At 35.0% G+C, this 23584-nt stretch overlaps 1 protein-coding gene across 3 annotated transcripts in view; it reads left to right on the forward strand.

Annotated features, from left to right (window-relative positions):
• LOC111501931 (nose resistant to fluoxetine protein 6) overlaps positions 1–23584 on the forward strand; it is an 84457-nt gene that overhangs the window by 25669 nt on the left and 35204 nt on the right. For all 3 annotated transcript variants that reach the window (XR_012465221.1, XM_074174176.1, XM_074174177.1), the window contains exons 3-10: positions 58–272; positions 3951–4027; positions 4231–4424; positions 10242–10402; positions 13591–13759; positions 16149–16345; positions 22055–22184; positions 22236–22422. Coding sequence is in view for 2 of the 3 variants with exons in the window: in XM_074174176.1 (XP_074030277.1) it covers positions 58–272; positions 3951–4027; positions 4231–4424; positions 10242–10402; positions 13591–13759; positions 16149–16345; positions 22055–22184; positions 22236–22422 (1330 nt within the window). In the remaining variant the exon portion in view is untranslated. The remainder of the gene's footprint in view (positions 1–57; positions 273–3950; positions 4028–4230; positions 4425–10241; positions 10403–13590; positions 13760–16148; positions 16346–22054; positions 22185–22235; positions 22423–23584) is intronic.

Raw genomic sequence — 23584 nt, forward strand, 5'->3', positions numbered from 1 at the left:
AAAAATTTTGAATCTGGACTCCGAACAAGGGTCAACACAGTTTTGATTGTTTTTCAGATATACTGGAGAAATCTCATATCTATCATATCAACTGGAGTGAGTTTGGTTGGCGATCCAACATGGGCCATATGTATTCCCAGCAACTGTTCTGATGATGATGTATTGGTTATATTGAATGATATGCAACCTGAATTCATAAATTTTGAATCCGTGGCATGTCAAACAATAGATGACGTGTATCCCCGATTGACAACAGAGGCTATTTTTGGCATGTAGGTATCCATTTGATATGAGCATACTGAGCAAGGTCTGCTCATGTTGCGATTTCTCTGTAACATGGTCAGAAATTGAATCCTACCATTTGATAGGAGTTTATATTTTTGTATATATGTTACGGGCATTTCGATAAGTCCGGGCACTATCAATAATTGCCGGTCTGTATTCATAATGCCCGACTCAATTGGGCAATGTGATTAAAACAGCATGATTAATCACTTTTCCCGGCCATTATGAATAATGCCCACCCTATCTTGGGCAAAGTAATAAAATAGGTGAACTGTACTGTTTTTGTTTATTGAATGAAAAAAACTTACAAAATTTTCATGAAAAGTTAACAAAAAATAAACTATTGAACATAGTAGTTGAAAAATAAATAGTTAAAAATGTAATAACATCAGTAGTTACCTACTTTTGTTTTGATAAAAATATTACTCAAAAACAATAGTTTAAAAATTAGTAAACTGAGAAAAATCAACAGAAATATCTAATAATTAAGGACTGCGCAAGAAAGTTATTGAGTTTAGAATTATTTATTCTTGCGAGATGAGTTTTTGTGACATTTGGAATTGCAAAGAATGTTTGATTTCTTGCATTTACAACGTTTTGAATTGCTGTCACCACTACAGTTACAATGCTGGAAGCCTTGTCCATCAAAATGAGAGTCTCTTCGATCACATTCTCGAAGAGTAATATCAACTTTTGGACCATCGTCGATCGAAATGAACTTTTCTTTACACTCAGTAAACTCATTTCTGGAGTACAATTGGTTTAAAATACCGTGTTTAGTTCCAAGTTTGTAAAGTTTTTCTTTTTCGACAGATATAATAATAGCAATTATATTACGATTATCCATCTTGGCTCGATATAAATCTGGTATCCTTACGCAAACGCTTTGGCCTATTTCTGCAATAGGAAATTTTACATTTGAACGCGCCAATATTTTTTCGGCTTGCTTATCAATTAACAGCGTTACGAGCCTTCCCAATTTCGTTTGATTTTGCGTTGAGTAAAGATGCAGCCTTTTTATCATCAGAATTTTCCTTTTCATTGCTCATATTGGCAGAAAGCTGTTGATCGTCTGCTCGCGAGTTTTCATTCATTATGTCCACACTCACAGTGGGTTGCTGATTTTCTGGTAGACTATCGGCAGAATGTTGTTCCAGTTCAGAAGGCTGTTGATTGTCTGGTCGAGAGTTTTCATTAATTATCTCCAAAGTAGGTTGCTGATTTTCTGGTTGAATATCGTCAGATTGTTGTTCTAGTTTGGAACGGGGTTTAGGTTCAATCGTAACAGAAATAGAACCACCAACAGCGGCTGAGTTTTCATCTATGTTATCGCTGTCTTCGTTTACGGCATCATCCGCTGTGTCCACAATTACGTTTTGACCTTCACCGGAATCGCCATCTCTTAACATTGTCTCAAGGTCATCTTCACTTACTATCTCCGTTAACCCGTCAAATGAGGGCCAGACTGATTTTAAACCTACCTTAAGATTGGCTATGAAGAGGTTTGCCGTGTACCAATTCATCACATTGCCCGGCTACAAGTAAATAATTATCCATACTGCCCGGTGCAAGTGATAAATTCAAGCTATCTCAAACACTGACTCATTACATGGACCACGGGCCGTCGGGCATTATTGATAATGGCCGGTCAAAGTGATAAATTAATCACTTTGCCCATCGCTCTTGGACATTATTAATAATTGCCGGTCCTCATTAATAATGCCCAGTTAATCACGTTGCCCGTAACATATATATTTTTTTTCTGTATTTTGTTTCCTATCAATAAAAGCAATTATTATTATCATTATTGAACAAAAATCTGAGCACTGTCTTGGTTCTCGAATAAGCTTCGAAACTTTCACTCTTTGCCAGAATGACTCAGCATATTCTCTTGTTCCTCGAAGTGGATATTTATGAAATTGTTTCAAAAAATTTTGTCAGTTTTACTAGCACATGTTTTTGTAGCTCCATCTGTATCTCTGTATCTGTAGAGTAGGGAAGGTAAGTGTAGACCCACAGCACTTAGGCCACATGTGACCCATTGTACATCCTCCCGAGGAGTTGTCCTCCTAGGTTATTATCCTTTCCAGGAAGGTGGACTAGGAGGTCATTAGGAGACATCTCCTTTATATTGGCAGGTGTAGGCCAAGACTCGCCGAACACACACTCTCTTTGGAGACCTTGAGGTGCCTCACAGGGGCCACCGCGAAGGGTTTGGGAAGTGCAGCGGCTTGTTGCGCGGCTTCTTCAACCTTCTTGGAGTTCCCTCTGTGGAGGTGCACAAGTGAAGAAGGTTTCCTGCAGTGTCAGCCGATTCCTTGCCTTTATTCAAAGCGGAGCTCTTGGCTCCCGCTGCAGGAAGTGCCCTTGCTGTTGGAGGTGGAGTGGGGGAGGAGGAGGGTGCACTTATAGTTGCTGCCACTCCTACCTCTTCCGCTCTCTTTCTCCTTTTGGCCCCGGCGCCGCAAATGCGCTTACGCCTTGGCCTTTGTATTACATCACGAGGTGATCTGCTATGTCCAGCCTCATTCCACGCAGTAGATTGTGTTGGACATTTCTGTTCATCCCCAGCCACCGCCTTAGATTGAGATGAGCACTTCTGTCCAGCTTCGGGATTAGTTTTTGTTTTTGTTGTTTCTGTTTTTGTGTTTGTTTCATTAATGTGTGTTCCTACGAGTAGCAAGGACACAGTTGGTCACCTCTGGCAAAGCCAGCATTACCAGCGGTAGGCTGATTACAATGAGGTTTCGCCCAATTCCCCAAGAGGATCATTCGTACCGCATATCACCCTGCGGCCATTCAGCTGTCGGCACGATTCCTCACACCTTAGCTTGGGTAGTCTGGCCCACGGCTGCATGTTTTGCAAAGGCTTTTGGGGAGTTTTGTCCCCTCACCCTACTTATTTCTGCCACTGACCAGAATTCCGGTGACCCCGTCCGTAAGGCCACATTGGCTTCCCGGACAGGGTTCCAGTCCCCGGGCCGTTCCCCTATCCGCTACCTGGGGACACGCCCGATAGATTTTTAGCCAGTTTTTCTCTATGAAGTCAATGCTCTGCCGAAACAGCACGGAAAATCAACCAGGTTTATGGCAATGATAGTGTCGAAGAACGCACTATTACGTTGGTTCGCGAATTTTCCTTCGGAGATTTCAACCTCGAAGATGAGCCCCGAAGTGGTAGACTACAGTAATCCAGGACGAGGGTTTGAGAACCCTGGTGAGGACTGATCCATCACAAACGGTGTGTGGGGTGGCGGAAAAACTAGGCTTCTGCTCCCATGCGGTTTTTGATTGTTTAAAACGTGTTGGAAAGGTCCAGAAGCTCGGAAAGTGGGTGCACCACGATTTGAACGATCGACAGAAATTGTCACGTTTCGAGGTCTGTTCTTCTTTGCTGTGTGATGAAAAGTGGATCCTCTGTGGTAACAGAAGACATTCAGGACAGTGTTTGGACACCGCTGAGCCAACCAGGCACTTCCCAAAGGCACGGAGATATTACAGTTCAAAGTAGACTGATAAAAACTGATAAAACTTTTTAAACAACCCAATAATAGAACAATAATTGAATTTAAAACATTCGTTGAAACTTATATCTGTTTCAGTATCAATTTCATTTCATGGTAGTATCTTGATAATTATACAAACCAAACGTTGCTTTTTTTTAGTGCGAGTTTGACCGTAGTGGTGGTCCTAATGGTAGTATCTACCTCATATGACATATACTGTTGTTCTGAGAATAAAGGTAAGAACCGATTCATTCAGCATCAATCACCTTACACTCAATTTCTAGAATGAAATATGTAATTTCAATTGTATGATTCATCAAAGGCAGATTCACAAATGCCATTCAAGTATTTCTTATAGAAAAAATTATAGTTTATAAATCAAATCGAACTAGAATGAAATTGAACACATAAAGAAATATTTTTATTTTAATCATTTCAGTTCCAGCTCATCCCGCCCTCATAACTTTTTCCACTTATACGAATGCTGGAAAACTATTTCATATGAATAAAAACTCAGGAGAACTTTCTAGTTTGAACGGATTGAGATTCATAAGTATGCTTTGGATAGTTGCCGTACATACAAACTCCGTTTATACCAGTGGCCCGATTTTCAATTCAAAAGATGTTGTAGATGTAAGTCCATATGGTTTTCTGTTTTCATACACCCACATGATGATAGACTACTTTTCAATATTGAAATTATTGATGAGTAATAATAATAATAAACAGGGATGGCCACTAACACCCTTGGCCTTTGGTGAGTTGCGCCATCACTTACCTGAGCAACTGGTGCAAAACCAGACCGGCAGTCCAGGCGCTCCCTCTGGTGCCGACCGTGGGTCCACAGGGCTAACCACCCGGTAGACCCAACACTTGGTTCGTAGTAATCAAAGAAGGGGCCCCCACAATCCACCCGCTCGGAGGGGTCAGAGGCAAGGTGGTGGGGCCCATAACGATGATTTGCCTACCGATGACAATCCTGGCAATGACAACGGACGCTTTGAGTGGACGCATGAGCTAAGAGAAAGCCTATGCATTGCTACGAGAGTAGTGAGCCCACGCGAAGGGGGTACATGGCGAGATTGCATGCTCTGTGTTGGGAAACACATCAGGAGCATGCTGTCTTTTCCGCCTAAAATCTTAGGATTTACGTATCCTATCTTCGGCAGCAGGGTTATTAGCTCCTTCCCAGCCTACTAACGAAGTCACAGTTCTCTCACCCGTTGGCACGGCCATGCCACCATGTCACCAATGGGGTCAATCAAAACACGCAGGGCGCTCCACAGAATTAGGGCCCTGAAGTCACAAGAAATCGTCTGTTCCATGGTTGTACTTCCCCCGACAACAGGGATGCCATGGACACAAGGATGGTTTCTTGACACAAGGATGCACTTGCTATCAGCATGTCTAGCATATGCGGTCTCGGCCTATATCCATCGACATAACGCGGCCCTAAGAGTGCTATATAACCATCTACGGCACTCTTACTGTATTGACGAAACACCAGTGTTGCCCTATGCTCCGGGGGATATTGAATCCGTTGTGGGGAACGAGAATTGCCGAATTTATTGAAACTATTCGTTCCCCACCATCTGGCTTATACAAGCTAATAAGCCTGATGTAGTCCTTCTCGACCACCAGAGCAAGACGATATTTGTCGTGAAGTTTTCAGCTACTGGCGAGACTAATATCGTTCGTAAAGAGGAGGAGAAATTGATAAAATATCGAGATGTTCTCTTCGAACTCCGCAGATTCTATCCAGACCACTGTGTCAAGATGGTTGTTCTGATTATTGGAGTCCTTGGTGGAATGATGTCTTCTCTACTCTAGAATCTCAAAATCATACCGGCTTGCCGCACTAAGGCAGAAATCTTAGCCGCACAGATGCAGAAGGCTGTCATTCTTGGCTCACTGCGTTTGCTCAGGGCACATAATTCTCGGACCCAACGATCACTTACCCCACGGTGTGGGGAGTGGTCATTGGTTGATAATACTGGCGTGCCCTCCCGGCGAATGTATCGGGACTTCGGGGGATAGGGCCTGACCAGCGCATACTTTGGTAAAAAATAATAATAATCTTTATTCATTCCTTACAAATCACATACAGCATGATATCGGATACGTCACAAATAAAAACAGTGTGATAGCAGACAAATTTACAATCAACAATATTAAAATAACACTATTTAATAGATGTCTACACATATGCCCAAAAATATTTATTACATTTATATTCAAAAATATAATATGAGCAAACACATTTTTATTCTGCATCAAGAAATTCTTTGATACTATAGTAACATTTGTCTTGCAAATATACTTTCAATTTTGATTTGAAGAAGTTGCTCTCTCAGGTTTACGGAAAGATGATTGAAAAACGTTATACCTCTATATGAGGGGCATTTTTCACAGAATAATTAGCTGTGTGCAAGAATTCTGATGAGGTCTTCATTTCTAGTTGGCAGTGAGAAACTATTTGATACATCTCAACATGTTGCTTAAATAACATTATACATTTGAAATCACAAATACTTGGAACTGTTAAAATTTTATACGTCGGATTAAAGTTATATGAGTGATATAGTCATATTTGTTATAAATGTTACTACACCAAAGGTTCCAAACAGTACATCATAAGTATATTTGTTATAGTTTATGAGTTTTTATACATAAAAATTGAAAAAACAATTTCCTGATTTTTTTTAATAAACAAATGCTTTGAATGGAATGGATAACTGAGTGAGGTTTTGAATTTTGAGCTGAATTTGTTCTTCAATCAATAGAGAATAAATAAGTCATAGTTTTTTCAAAATTAGTTTATAATTTCAAATGAATTTAAACATAAAAAATCAGCTGAGAATGATGGAGTGAAGAAGAACAGAATATTTGAAATTCGATATAAAATATGACTGAATTTTTTTCTCAAGAAATAATAAAAGATTGTTTCTGTTACATTTTGTAGAAAGAGAAAAAAATATATAAAAACAAATTGTTTGTTGAATAAACATGAAAATTCAAATAAAACCAATTGTTTTGCAGTGATCCAAGAACAACATGAATTTTGATTGAAAAAAATGGGTACTCAATATTAATTACAAGTGGTAGAAAAAATGTCAATTAACAAATCTGTTTTTGAGCAATTTAACTTTTTTTTTCAAAAAACGATTTTTTTTTGTATTATAATTCGCACCAAAGGTCATGTTTTGAAAAAACATTCAAGTATCTTATAAGCAACACATTTGTTTATAATAATAATTCAAACAATAGCAGATACAAATTTTCAATTTATTTTCATGTAGCTTCTGATCATGAAAAACAGATCGATAGTAATAATTTAAAAAAAATCCAATGAATAATGAAGCTTTTTTTTTATTTTCAACCTAAGTAAATTGTTGATAACTGATTGAAAAATAACAACTTTCTTATTTTTCCAAAGAAAATCTATTCTGGTGCCTTTCAGAAATAGCTTCAAAAATTTCCAGATTTGTTATTCAACAATTATCGCACTTGCAATGTTCCTGTTTGAAAAAAATAATTTACTAAACAATTATGATACGATTCATCTAGATTCTTTCAGTTCCTAATTTTGATATTAAATAAGTTGAAATAATAATACTTTCTCATCAAAGGTCCAAAGTATTTTTAACCCTCTGGGAAAATTATAAATATTAGTCAAAGATTAAAAATATCTATCTATTAATAATTAGCTTGCAATTATTTCATAGCAGGTAAAACAAATCCTATTGAAATGTACTGCCGCTAAAAAATAATTCAATATCGGCAGTGAATTAGGTACAAGTTTCCCTTTGTTGAATCCTCAGTAATGAACCTTTTTTACATTCTGAAAAGTAAATTCTTTGAAATAATTCAAACCATTTTTACGTGTTAAACAATTCAGAACCTGTGCTACAGCAAAAAAGGCAACGATAGAAAGTAACAGATAGACTTGTATTGAATTTAAAAAATCTTCTATGAACATTAAAAGTGGGAAGTTGGAAATAATATCAGCTTTTTTGAATAGCTTATTCAGTAGCCGAAATATTAGGTGGGCTAAAATGTTCGTAGGCTAACACACATATGGCGCTACTAGAATCGAATCCATGATTTTTAGTCAACCCTCACCTTCGAAAGGCACGTGTACAAATTTCACAGCTGTCGGACTATTAATTTGTGTGATGGATCACTTTGAGTGAAGCAACTTTTGTTAGTTTGAAGAAAATGGATGAAAAGGAAATTCGTGTGCTAATAAAGCATTGATTTTTGGTAAAAAAATACTGTTGAAGCTAAGGCTTGGCTTGATAAACCTTATTCGGACTTTGCACCAGGAAAATCAACTGTTGAAAAGTGAATATTACTGCAGTTTTTTCCCAACACCAAACCGTTATTTCAACACCTCGACACGTGTTTCGATCACCAAGTGATCATCTTCAAGAGGAAGATGAAACTGTTTGATCAAAGTTTGATCTTCCTCTTGAAGATGATCACTTGGTGATCGAAACACGTGTCGAGGTTTTAAAATAACGGTTTGGTGTTGGGAAAAAACTCCAATAATATTAATTACTAGGTACACCAAAGCATATTATTATTAAAAAAAAGGTTCCAAACAGTGCATCACAAAAAAAAATTAAGGCGATGGCAAAACTGTATGAATTGGGTTTCGAATTTTTTCCACAGCCACCGTAGGTATTCTATAGATCTGGTCCACAGCGACTCGTTCCTGTTCTCAGACCTCAAGAGATTGTTCGCTGGAAAAAATTAGTATCGATCGTCGGAACTAAGCCCTATTTGGAGGATGAAAACAAATCCTACTATGAAAAAGTATCAAAAATTGTATAACCCTATAACCGTTGTGTCACTCTCGATGGCAACTATATTCAAGGCCGTAGCCAGAAAACAATTTCGGGGGGGTTTGGTTTGGTGGAACAGTAGAAAAATTGTGTTACATAATCATATATATTTATTAGAAAACCATTACAGAAATATTAACATCTTTTAACGAAATCAAATTCAATTTTTTAGCTTTCTTTGCAGCAAACAAATCAATTACCTCCTCGGTGTCGATGTCAATTCTACGATGGATTGACTTCAACGACAAACCGTTTAGTCGTTCCTGGCTTGTGGAATTTCTTAAATGAGTTTTTAGGCAGTTCAGAGAAGAGAAAGTCCTTTCAGGGGTGCATGTGGAAACAAGTAGTTTCGCCAAGATCTTTGCAAGTTTGTACGCACATTGCCATAAGGTTTTCCCATTGTGTTTCGGGAAAGTATTTTTCAATATTCTCTTTCAAACACTTACTTCGTTTTGCCAAGGACTTGATAGAATTTCTAACGGATTTTATAATTTCAATAGTATCTGTATCTGTAGAGTAGGGAGGGTGAGTGTAGGCCGTCAGCACTTAGGCCAATGTGACCCATTATACATCCTCCCAAGGAGTCGTCCTCCTAAGTCATCGTCGATCCTGTCCTTTCCAGGAAGGTAAACAGGTTACTAGTAGACATCTCCGTTATATCGGCAAGTGTAGGCCAAGACTCGTCGAACACACACTCTCTTATTGACGATAACTCATAGCTCGCATAGGACATGCCTGACAGTTTCATCTTCCTGTTCACACATCCTGCATAGAGGTGTGTCCACTAGCCCCATATTATGGAAGTGTTTTCTTGTCGACAGTGGCCAGTCAGAAATCTCACTGGCGTAGAGTTTTCCTGGTCATCGCTAGATAATTCTTCAGCGCCAGCTTACCAGGGACGCCGAGGGTGATCCTGGTGATCCTTTGATTCCATCCCATCTCTTTAGGGATTGAGCATGGGGGTAACGTTTGACTAGTTCCGTTTTATTTGTATTTTGCAAGGTGTATTAAACACAAACCTGGGTTCAATTGCATCACGGTTGCCTGCAGCAGAGGTTGCGCAGTGTGCGCTTCTCACCATAAGCTTAGCCTCAATTAACCCATTCCCACTTCGAGGTTTACACCAGCCGTGTGCAATCGTAACATGGCCATTAACACAACCTTCTTAATGTACAGGTCCAGAGGGGTCAGACCAGTAATTAATTCCATTGCCGCGGTTGGTGTTATTCTCATAACTCCTGTTATTTGTTTGAAGGTGATTGACAATGAAACTCCTGTTATGTTTAAACAAGTCAATCGTTGTATTTGATATAATTTTTGGATGGCCGTTGTTTGTAGAACTTTAGGGGGGATCAATCCCCCTTGATCCCTAATGGCTACGGCCTTGACTATATTGAATGATAAAATCAAACTTCATCAAAAACATTTATTCTATGTTAGCCTGCGGACCTTTCAGTCCAACTATTAATATCAATTCTCATAACAATTTTCACAATACGTTTATAAAACTACCAAATTACTAATTGAAAACAGCATAAGAATAATCAAACGATACTGTTTCATTCCAACAATATTAATTTTCGAAATCTGACTATTTTTTCAGTTCACAAACTCCTCTTTCAGCATGATTTTTGCTAGTGGGAATTTGGCCTGCGATACCTTTCTGATAGTAGGTGGAGTTCTTGTTACTTATGTATTCTTCAAGGAGAAGAGGAACGAAAAAAAATTCAACATTCTCAAACATTACTTTCACAGATACATTCGGTGAGTATGAAATTAAAATAGAACAATTCTGTTAAATCTGTTAGAATCTGTTTATCCGTTAACCAGCTATCGCACCCATACGACAGACAACCCTCAGAAGTCGAAACTTGTGCGAGCTGAGGACTAACGCTAGTTGCACACACACCGATTTTGGACGGCCAGTATAAAATCGGCCGATATTTTATTGGTAGCGGGTGCTTGCACACTCACCGGATTCTTATCGGTCAAACAATCAGTTGCTTTGTTGTCGTAATTAGCAAGCACTACCAGAACGAAGTTAATGCGTAGTAACTACAATTTCATCGAGCATTCGAGACTGGAATGGTCGGTAAAAAACCGGTGAGTATGCGCCGGTATTTTACCGGCGACGATCACCGGTCGGCGTGTGTGCAAGGTCCCGTTCCTACATGTGGTTCACTATTAGAATTTGGACGACCAGTACAAAGTCGGCCGTCCAAAATCGGTGTGTGTGCAACTAGCTTAACGAGGTTCTAACCTTTTAACGTGTGATTAGTAGCACCAGTTGGACGATACGAAGTGAGAGTCCATATGTGATCGCAGTTTTAATGATATGGTCCTTATAGCCTTTTACCTCCCAAAATGATCCAGGATTCATTCGATTCGCAATGACTTCTGGCAAGTTTTTGAAAAATTTCAAGAGGTGCTCGAAAAAATTGCAGAAGTTTTAAACAATTTAGTAAAAAAATGGGGTTTGGTTTCTTGCAATTATCTCGGAAAATATTAAAGATATTCGAAATTTGAAGAAAGATCCTCAAATAGCGCACGTGCTGACCGATACGGACCTTTGAACAAGAAAAATTATTTAAACTCATTAACTATCATTAAGAAAAAAAATCACTTACTTTCTAGGCACTTGAATAGACGAAAATCCATAGAAAAAATTTTTCCCGTAATTATTTTATTAGATACACTTTAGTTAAGTAACTAACTTTTATAAGTTTTAAATTTACATAAAAACCATGATAATTTTGTTTTTGTTTTGTTTTTGTTTTGTTCGCCTCTTGGAACTCTTCTTGAAAGCCTTCAAAAACGACTCCCGTTGGAAAACTTGAAATTTTAATTTCACACTTTATCAATAATCAAAGACGTTAAAAAGTGAAAAATTCAATTGAAGCAATGAACAATTTTTTTTCAATATTCATATCCTTATTATCTGAAGTTACATAAAAATCATTTGCTCTATTTGTTCAAAAATTTGTTATAAAATGATGTATATTGTTTATAATATATTTCAAATTTTTGGGGGGGGGGATTTTTATCAGTGATGAATATTATGATTTTTAGTAAAAAAATCGTTTTTTAAAAATCATAATTTATATTTCTCTTTGATATTCTAAAAAAAAAATTTTTTTCAATTTATATTTTCTTCATTTAATTAATAAACAATTTGTTCAATAAAAATCAATTTTTGCGATATATTTTTCAAATACTACAAAAATCAAAAACAATAATCTGTCACTTTTTGTGTAAAAAAAGAAAAATATAAAAAAAAATTGTAAAAAATACAGAAAAATTTTTTTACACAAGGAATAAGACATGGTTGTTTTTGTTTTTTTGGTAGTATTCAAAAAAATATGTCATAAAAATTATTTTATTGAAAACGAATTGTTTATTATATAAATAAAGAAAATGTGAATTGAAAAAAAGTTTTTTTTAAGAATATCAAAGAGAAATAGAAATTATGATTTAAAAAAACCCTTCCTTAATATTCATAATTAGTAGCAACAAAATTGTTTATTCAAGAAATACGTTTTTAAGGATCAACAATTTTTTTAAGAAACGATTTTGTTTTTGAAAATCATAATATTCATCACTGATAAAATTCTCCCCTAAAAAATTTCAAATATTTCATAGACAATACATTTGTTTACAACGATTTTTTTAAACAAATAGAGCTAAAAGTTATGAAGAATAATTTTTATGTAACTTCAAATAATAAGAATACGAATAAATTTGAATATTGAAAAAAATTATTTTTTTCATTGGTTCAATTGAATTTTTCACTTTTTACCTCCTTGATTATTGATAACAAAGTGGAAAATAAAAATTTTTCAAGTTTTCCAACGGAAGTCTTTTTTGAAGGCTTTCAAGAAAAGTTTAGTTTAGTTTAGTTTATGTAAATTTAAAACTTGTAAAAGTTAGGTAATTAACTAAAGTATATCTAATAAAATAATTACGGGAAAAACATTCTTCTATGGATTTTCGTTTATTCAAGTATCTAGAAGGAACGTGATTTTTTTTTCTTAATGATGATATTTAATGGAACAAAATATTTTTTATTGTTCAAAGGTCTTTATCAATCAGCGCGTGCGGGACGCGCATTGCTCTCTTTTAGCGCTATTTTCACCTCTTATTAAAATTATAAATAATGGTGATAGAGTTCCGGGAGATGAGACCTTTTACTAGAAAATTTCCTCCTCTTTAAGGATCTGTTTTCAAATTTCGAATATTTTCGGAGATATTTGCAAAAACCCAAACCTTCTTTTTTTACTAAATTGTTTACAATTTTTTCCATTTTTTCGAGCCTCTCTTGAAATTTTTCAAAAAGTTGCTAGAGGTCATTCCAATTCGAATCATAATCATAATTTTCGGTGCCCTTAGCCAGAAGGTCCAAAAAAAGGATCTTGTGACCCAGACTATTATAGTCTTCTACCTCTCATTTTCTTGGATATTATAACAGACTAGTACCTACTATGTTGCTGTATCGCTGATGTTCCAATGTTTTGACAGAATCAGAATCAACGAACTTAGGCGTGCACAGCGTTATAGAACAGTGCTTTCAAAAAAATTGTTCTACAGCGCCATCTAGTGGCGAGTTACAGAAAAATTGATTGCCTAAAAACCTTATCTATGAAAAATTACTTATACATGTCAAGTTTCATCACGATCGGTTGACCGATGTAGAAGTTTATCACTTACTTACCAACCAACCAACAAACATCATTTATATATATATATATATATATATATATATATATATGATGTGTTAGGAACTGCACATTGACAGATGAGATCTCGTCACTCCTCAGCTTGAACAAGTTTCGGCTTTCGAAGATTGTCGTTCCTAGAGAAGACAGCAGCTTGTTAACGTAAAATCTATTTGAACTCATTTTTTAGCCTTTGTAAAAACTGTCAAAAATTGTATCGAGGAATACGCCCATTTTCAGATTAACCCCATCATTAGCAGGAGCTGTATTAGTTAGTGCCACTCTTCTGAGATATATGGGTTCGGGGCCTAAATGGGGTTATATAATAAACGGTTTCGAAAACAACTGTAAGGATTATTGGTGGTCCACTCTGCTCTACATTCAGAACTACGTCAACGTAAATAGAATGGTGAGTATTCATGTCTCAGGTACTAGCTGACCCGGCAAACTTCGTACCGTCTTAGAATTTAAATAGTCCATCGAAAAGTTACATTTAGGGTGCGATTTTCAGAAGACTCTATTAACAATATGTCCCTTTCCGAACAAGGAGTGCCTCAAGGACCGATATTAGGACCCATAACAATGTATGCAGATGACAAGTCGATAATAATTCCAACACCAAACCGTTATTTTAACACCTCTACACGTGTTTCGATCACCAAGTGATCATATTCAAAAGGAAGACTGAAGATTGAGTTTAATCTTCCTCTTGAAGATGATCACTTGGTGATCAAAACACGTGTCGAGGTGTTAAAATAACGGTTTGATGTTAGGAAAAAACTTCAGTAATATTCATTACTACACCAAAGATTCCAAACAGTATTTCATTTCATTTCCAAAATATTAGAGAGGTTTCAAAGTTGATCAGCTGCTCAGGTTGATTCCAAACTGAGATATGGAGTATGCTTCTGTCTTTATGGCACAAAACTCATAATTAGTGGCATAAGTTACTTTGATTCATGCAGAAATGCTTTTGAAATATTTAGAATTCTGTTTCCAGTCTTTTAATTTTTTATTTGTGCTTTTCTGTTTTTGAGAATAGAAATAAGTTGTTTGTACCAGATAAATATAAGCATGATATTGATACAAGACAAAAAAAAACAATAAGTTTGTACCATCTGCAAAAACCAAATTAGTTTTTAATCACCCAATCAGATGGCTCCACGTGCCTATAATTTTCTACCAGATATTATGAAAGAATCTAAAACCATGCATATCTTCAAAATAAAATTGAAAATTCAAGTCTTCGACCTTTTTTTTGACTTTTTTACTTCTTTTTTATATATATATATATATATATATATATATATATATATATATATATATATATTTTATTCATATAATTTATCATTTTCTAAACACTCTTATGTTATTATTGATTTATTATTTCTCCACCATCTTTGTGGTGGATTTCAATCTTATACAATGGGGAATGTCCCTCAATTTGGGTTATTACAGCAAATGCAAGTTAGAACAAAATAAAGTTGAGTTTAATTCATGAGTTTTTCAAATTCACTTCGAAAATTATTCAAATTGATGTTTCAAATGTCGGGTTTTAATTTTCAAAGATATTTATTTCTAATTCACATATTGACAACAGCGCCTATATCAAGTTGAAATAATTTATACGTACCTAGATATTCTACTTTAAAAAAGGAAAAATATCTTTATAAATAAACAATTAAGGCAAAATATAAATTATAGTTCAATACCACCTCCACAAGTCACATAAACAACAGTTGTTTTGTTATTTATTTATATAGAGCAAGATAGGTTAGGTGCACAAAATATCATATGTCACTGAATGTCTCGGAACTCGGAACTTAAGTAAACAGAACAGCACGCCTCTGAAATATGTTATCTTAGTTTGTCTCATTCAGGTAACAGATTAATTGTCCTTTATTAGATATAACCGATGTTGCCAAATGGTGAAATAGAAACGAATCCCTTTAAATGTTGAATGCATTATTTCATTCCTCTTTTTCAAGTATTTAATTTTTTAAAGAAAAAGGTTGAAATGATAATTTTAAAATGCGTTGTTTTAGAGCTCTTTTATGAAAACTACTTGATTTTCGTCAGAAGGAACATTCCCCATTGTAGCATACTGCAGAGCATTTAAGGCCTGTTTTTTGGCAACCACACATACTTCCACAGTTTCCCTTGCATCTGTAGAAAATTAAATTCAGAAGTTCGAAAGGTTTGGAAGTTGGGATCGGCATCCATGCTTTTTCCAGTCCCAATCTTCGGATTTAATATATGGCGGCTTCATTGCAGAAAATTTATTGTTTCTCCATGCTTAGGCCTAAAAAATGAAACATTTCAAGGGAATAAAATGTTTTGTTCGTGAAGCACGAAGTTGGGACATACTAACACGGCCAGTGTTGCCAGGTCATTGTGTCAGAAAAAATAATACCTTGTTGCAAACAACAGTAGAAAATATATTTTATGAATATTACTGCACACATGGAAATTTTCACTGTCTTCAGTTATCTAATGATTATTATAGAAAATTCACTGAGTGCTCATGGGTTTTTTACGCTCAAACAGTTAAACATTGGCTCGAGAGTTACAACAGTAGATCTACTGCAAAGCAGACCTGGCAATACTAAACACGGCAATTCTCTTGTGCGATTTCTTCATCTGCGATGTATTGATTTGCAATATTCCGTAGTCTGTGTAACTATGTTATAATAATTATTCCATTATTCCAGGCGGAGTACAAAAATGAAAATTTGATTTCAAATATTCAATTTGAAGGTATAAGAAATGGTACATCACGTATCTTTTGAATTTTCCAGTGCGTTGGACAATCATGGTACCTAAACATCGACATGCAGTTGTATCTATTTTCACCATTCATACTGTTGCTTTTAACAAAATACCCAAAATCAGCTATAACTGTACTAGTGTCAGCCACTCTAGCATCAATAGGCGCATCGTTCTGGACAGCGTATAGTGAGCAGTTGTCTGGGATAACTACGAACTTATACCCTAAGTAAGATATTTCGATTTGATAAATAATAATAATAATAAATGGCCTGCTATTTCACTTGGCGGAGTTATAATCCGGTCAATCTAGACATTGGAAGGTACATAAATTTACAACAAGCTGCAAACGCGTGTAATTGTTCAAAACATAGTTAGAAATAAGATTTTAAAATTCCGAACGATTGCCATGTCTGGAAAAAAATTTATTCGAGGTCAAAGGTCAAAAATCTCGAAAAAAATTGGCTTTTCGCGATTTTCAGGAAAACGGTGAGTTTTATCATAAAATAACTTGAAATAAAAATTGCAGATCATAAAATTCTCTATAAAAAATATATTGATACTTTTTTTTCTTAGAGCCACCGTTTCTGAGATGCGACGAGTCAAAAAGTTGTAAAACTTGTAATCGTCATTATATGCACACGTTTCCACGCCACGTATGAGGTAGTGTACTTAGCGCATTTTTTTAACGTGGTTTCCCTAGTAGGTCTATTCCACATGTCTGTTGTGATTCTGTCAAATTGAAAGCTTGCATAATAAAATATATTAGGAAGGGTTGGAAATTATAAAAGCGATTGAAATTTAAAAAATGTAAAAATGTATTCATCTGAGTCATAACCTTCAAATACTTCTTCTTGTCGTTCTTCTCTTGGTCTTTTTTTTTCTTCTTGATCTTCTTCTTCTTCTTGATGTTCATCCTGGGTGTAGGTAAACTGCGTCAAGAGTGATGTATCGCATGTTTCCTCGTTGGTATCAAATGAATCCTCCACTATTGAGTATTCAACATAAGAACATGACTGGCCTTGACAATGTGTAAATGCCAGAGAACACAACAGTCCAACTTTTTTAAAACCACATTTAGCGCTGCATCCCTTTTTACAGTATCAAAAAATTGTGTTCAGCAGTTTTTCCGGCGCAGGTGGGAGTAAAGTCTGAATAGGTTCTAATGCATTGTCGACCAACTTCCAACCCCAGTCTTTTGGGTCTTGCTGATAACCAAGCCACACTTGAACTTGGTAATATACCCGGAAAAGATGTTGATGAGCAGCAACTGAGGTTGGAGGAAGACAAGCTAATTGCACCTGTTTCTTATTTTTAGTGTTTTTTACTAAACATGCATATCGATACTTATCTAAGCAGGTGGTTTTTTTCGGAGCTTTGTACATAGGAAGAAGAAACAGAATCCCGTTGGTGATAATTTCTTGTTGAGTCGAATTACTTTTTTTGAAAACTTCAGCACATTGAACTAAATCTTGTTTTTCAAACATTTTAAAGGCTGTTGCTTCATCCCTCCTGTAAAATGCAGACGTCGTATCACAGCCAGTTATTGCGTGTAAAAATAGTACATGATTTTGACTCTTTGCAAAAGTAGATAAACTTTTTGACGAATATATTTCGATTTGACTTTGAGCTTTTCCTGGCTTTAGAAAGAAAATAGTTTTTTCAGGTGGAGTTCGAGCAGTAAGAAGTACGAGTAAATCTACATCTTCACCAACAACAATAGTTGTATTTGTCAAATTAAATTGCTCTATAGCTGTTTCAATAATCAGTACGTCGGCATCGTTATTAGCCTGTTTAACCAATATAGTTTCGCCAATAAACTTATCCTTCAACATTGAAATGAACCGAGATTTGTTGTGAGTATTTGCAAGAAATTTCTGTTGACTGTAAGAATAGAATATCGGAAGATGAAGATGTTGCTAATGTTCGACGACATTGTTCTGCAGCTTTAGTATTTCTCGTGTAATCATCATAGCCATCAAATACGTCCGAAATTCTGGCACCAAAATGTCTACGTACGTACTGAACAGGGAGACAGATGTTGGCTCAAGGTACACTAGCGTACAAATTAAGGGACTGGATTTCATTCTACCTGATATTCTTATATTTATACTCATGTATACCAAAAGAAAAATATTTTTACTTAAATCACAACTTAAGAGATGTATATACGTGGCATACTTATGCTTATAATGACGATTACAACTTTTTGACTCGTCGTATCTCAGAAACGGTGGCTCTAAAAAAAAAGTAACAATACATTTTTTGTAGAGAATTTTATGATCTACAATTTTTATCTGAGGTTATTTTATGATGAAACTCGCCGTTTTCCTGAAAATCGCGAAAATACAATTTTTTTCGAGATTATTGACCTTTGACTTCGAATACATATTTTTCCAGGTATCGCAATCATTCGGAATTTCAAAATCTCATTTTCAACTATGTTTTGAACAATTACATGCATTTGCAATTTTTTTTTTATTTATGTACCTTCACTCTTATTTTTTAGTCTAATTTGACCGGATAATTAAGCATACATAGCTTTTCTTCCACTCAACCAAGCATACCTAGTTAGATACAAATAAATAAAATTAATCCTGAAATAATTATCAGGAAGCTGTTAAAATAATCTAAAATGGGAAATTTTCTGGTAACTTGATTTCAAGAACATTCTTCATTCAGACAATTTTTTTCAAAATCTACATTTGAAAAATATTAAAGAAAGCTATTTCGTATTTTCTTCGATATTATTATAGATATTAAAAGCCTAAGACAAGGAATCCTCACATTGTTGGGATTTAGTGTCGCTTTCATTTCAATATCATTCTGGATAAGGCTTGCCTGTAGGCACATTCAATAAAAAATTTGGGAGAAAAATTGTTATCAGGTCATAGTATAATAAATCAACCAGTAAGTCCACTCCCACTACTTTCATTCATAAATTCACAAAGTTTTCGGTCCCCTCGAAACGAAGTTCGGAGCCAATTTCATTATTTTACCATAGGCGTACGCTCATATAAAAAATGAATTTAAGGATATTATAGAAGATTATAATCAGCTACAAAAACCAAAAACAATAATAACAACAGCGAATAAACTAAACACAATATCAATTTCTGACCGTTTATTATAACTAATCCGATGCACGTGGTACCGTCGAATCCTTCGGTTCTACAGCACTGAACGCTCTTTGGGTGTAATCCAGTCATTTAAGCTTCAATTAGGTAAGAATCTCGGAATTCGAGATACCCAGCTGTAAGTCTGTAAATACTTGTATATTGACACCCTAAAAGTTGTCTCAAAACTTACATATGATAGGTGTAAGCAACTATTGAATTTCAAGGTCAAAGGTCGCAAAAATCGGTTTTTTGCGCTTTTTTTGGAAATATCTCACTTCCTATGGGTTTTTTGCTATTTGTATTTATTATCAATATTGTAGAATACAAAATTCTCTACAAATTTTGTTTAAAAAAATTTTTTATACGGTAAACCGTTTTCGAGATAGAGGGCGGAGAGCGCTCGGTCACAGCATCACTTCAGGTCAACCGGTGCCTCCGGTCGAAAACGCGCCATATATAGTTGATGAACTATCGATAAATCAATGATTATAAATATTTGTCAATTTTTATTAACTATTATATTATATTTTATAATTTTCTTCATGCATTAAATCTATATCTATTCAATAATACTGATAATCGTTTACTAAAATTAAAAAATAATTAAGAGAAAAACTTAAATCATAATATAATTACATTCCCATTTACACTAATGACATTTTGAATAGAAAATAATTTAGTGCCTCTTTAAAATCTGTAAATTTTAAAATTCTTTCACTACGTCAAATCGAAATAACAAAGATAAGTTCATTAATATGTTAATTGAAAAATTACAAGCTGCAAATATTACTACTAAACAAGCCAGAGATGATGCCGATGTTCTTATTGTTGAAACTGCAATCGAAGAATCAAAGTCTAAAAAAACTGCAGTTATAATAGGACAGGATATTGATTTACTTGCCATTTTAATTGGGCGTACACTGTCTTACGAACAAGAAATTTTCTTTGAAAAAGTTGGGAAAGGTAATGTAAAAACGGAGATATACTCGACTAAAAGTTTTGATAATTATCCTCATTCTAAAAAACATATTTTATTTCTGCACGCATTAAGTGGCTGTGACACAACTTCTGCGCTTTTTAAAAAGAGAAAAAAATCATTTTTAAAAGTTTTTGAGAAACTGACAAATTTGGATGAACTAGCTGCAGCATTTGAGGAAGAAAATTGATCGGCCCAGAGGTTATTAGAGAGTGGAACTCAAACCTTATTGGCAGTCTATAATGCTCCGAAATCTTTGAAAAGTCTCGATAATCTTCGTTATATGCATTAAGTCAAGTCTACAAAACTTAATAAACCTGTGCAGCTTTCAAATATTCCACCAACAAGTACAGCTGCTCATCAACATTTCAACCGTGTATATTATCAAGTTCAAACTTGGTTAGGACATGATTTGGAACCCCAGGTATGGGGTTGGGCAATGCGAAACGATTTTCTGGAGCCTATCATGACAATTTTACCACCTGATCCAGAAGATTTGCTAAATACAATTTTCTGCAACTGCAAGAGTGGTTGTGGTTCGCGATGCGGATGCAGGAAAGCGGGCTTGCAATGCTCTTTAGCTTGTGGCCAATGTAATGGGCAAGCTTGTCTCAATGCTCTACCATATCAGAGCGACATTAACGAAGATGGAACCTTTGACCCCGAAAGTATGGAAGAACTTGAGACAAATGTCGTTGAAGACGATAATGAAGACCAGTTTGAAATTTACCAGCAGCCAGAAGACGACGATAAAGAGGAAGAAGATGATTAAAATTATAAATTGTAGTTTTTGTACCCTTTATTCCATTTCTTTACTTTCAATAAAAATAAATGTATTCAATGATATTTTTTAATAAAAAGATTAATTCATAATTTATTTGTTTTCTTTTTTTTATCATGTAAGAAGTTATGAATAATAATAAGGTTAAAATTCAAATATACTTCCTATATTTTCATTAACAATTCTGCAATTACATGGGAAGGTAAGTGTTGCTTAATAAATTAATACTGAATAAAAAGTGGATAAGTTAGGAAAAAAATGATAAAATATAATATAATAGTTAATAAAAATTGACAAATATTTATAATCATTGATTTATCGATAGTTCATTGACTATATATGGCGCGTTTTCGACCGGTGGCACCGGTTAACCTGAAGTGATGCTGTGACCGCGTACTCTCCGGCCTCTATCTCGAAAACGGTTCACCGTATAAAAAATTTTTTTAAACAAAATTTGTGTAGAGAATTTTGTATTCTACAATATTGATGATAAGTACAAATAGCAAAAAAACCATAGGAAACGAGATATTCCCAAAAAAAGCGCAAAAAACCGATTTTTGTGACCTTTGACCTTGAAATTCAATAGTTGCTTACACCCTACCATATGTAGGTTTTGAGACAACTTTTAGGGTGTCAATATACAAGTATTTACAGACTTACAGCTGGGTATCTCGAATTCCGAGGTGAACTTACTATAATGACTGGACTAGTGAGAATTTCATCAAAAGAGCGGTTGAAGGTCCCCGGCAACTAGGACGGATCACGTGGTAAGAGAGCCTACTGGTTGTATTATTCTACTATGATCAGGTTGTGAGGTTGTTTCAAACGTTATCAGTTTTTATGAGCCTACTTTAAACTGTAATATCTCGGTGAATACTTATTCAATTTATTCGAAATAGGTGTCATTTGAATCAGTGCACTTTTGCCAACGTAACCCAACGTAAGAATACGACGTAGACAAAAGTTTTTGATATTGATGGTGATCTATGAAAAATAACTCAAACCAGATGACCATTAATAAGAGTTTATCATCACTGAAACATTTATGTTTGAATTCAACAGGGTTCCCGTTCAAACTTACATGAATGACTACTATTTGAAAACCCACAACAGGGCTTCGCCATGGCTTATAGGAGCTATGCTCGGTTACTACCTCACCAGAGACTCTTCCAAATATGCAAAAATACCAAAGGTGAAGATTGAATTGAAGGTTTGATAAATAACTAAAAAGTTATTTTTACAGATATTATCGCTTCTGACCTGGATATGTAGTTTCGGGGTAATACTGACCTGTGTTTTCGGAGGTCACAGCACCTTGAGAACACCGTATTATGACAGGTTAGGAAACTCTTTTTACATCGCACTCGTGAGACCAGCATGGGCTTTAGCTATTGGATGGATAATCTGGGCATGCTGTACTAATCGAGGAGGTAATGTCACATGGTGTAGAATGGGGAATGTTCCTCAATGTTGGGTTTTAATTTTTAAAGGGATTTGTTTCTAATTCACATATTGGCAACAGCGCCTATATCAATTTGAAATAATTCATACGTACCTAGATATTCTACTTTAAAAAAAGAAAATTATCTTTATAAATCAAGAATTAAGGCAAAATATAAATTATAGTTCAATACCACCTCCACAAGCCACATAAACAACAGTTGTTTTGTTATTTATTTATATAGAGTTAGGTTATATAGGTTAGGTGCACAAAATGTCATACGTCACAGAATGTCTCAGAACTCAGAACATAAGTAAACAGAACAGCACGCCTCTGAGATATGTCACCTTTGTTTGTCTCATACAGGTAACAGATTCATTGTCCTTTATTAGCTATAACCGATGTTGCCAAATGGTGAAATAGAAACGAATCGCTTTGAATGTTGAATGCATCATTTCATTCATCTTTTTAAGTATTTAAATAATTTACAGAAAAAAAAGGTTGTTTTAGAACTATTTTATGAAAACTACTTGATTTTCGTCAGGAACATTCCCCATTATCGGTCTTTTCAAATAAAGGAATAGATTCAATGACTATCAATAAAATCTTGTCAAGAAAATAAAAACAAATACCAAATGTATCGAAAAAGCCAACAATGATCACTTGTAATTCAATATTGTTTGAGGGAGTTACACGGAAAAAAAAGATTTGTTAAATGAAAGAAAATTCACTTCATTCAAAGAAATAAAAGTGTCATATATGCACGACAAAATATTTTGTTGATGCAAGAAAAAAGAATTCTTGACTCCCAACTATTTCTTCAAGCATATGTTCATTGTATCAAACAAATATTTGTTTGAAACAGTCACATCCATTAGTTATTTCAATTCAAAGAAGAATTGAATTCAAGTAATATTTTGTCTAATTGATAGTGAGAATGATTTAGAGTAATTCGAATATTCTATTAAACAAACAAAATTTAAAGATGGGTGAAATAGTGGATCTGATTGAAATAATCAAATGTATTTTCTATTTGAGTGAAAGTTATGTTGAAGAAACATAATATATCTGCAGGATGATGGAGAACTTTGCTTGTTTTGATTTCCACTGAAGTAATGATTTTGTTGAACTAATAATGAATAGTAGTTGAA

The sequence above is a fragment of the Leptinotarsa decemlineata genome, unplaced genomic scaffold (assembly GCF_025532065.1).
Source record: "Leptinotarsa decemlineata unplaced genomic scaffold, Ldec_3_MD MMD2_tig00000505_RagTag_RagTag, whole genome shotgun sequence".
NCBI classification, from domain to species: Eukaryota; Metazoa; Arthropoda; class Insecta; order Coleoptera; family Chrysomelidae; genus Leptinotarsa; species Leptinotarsa decemlineata.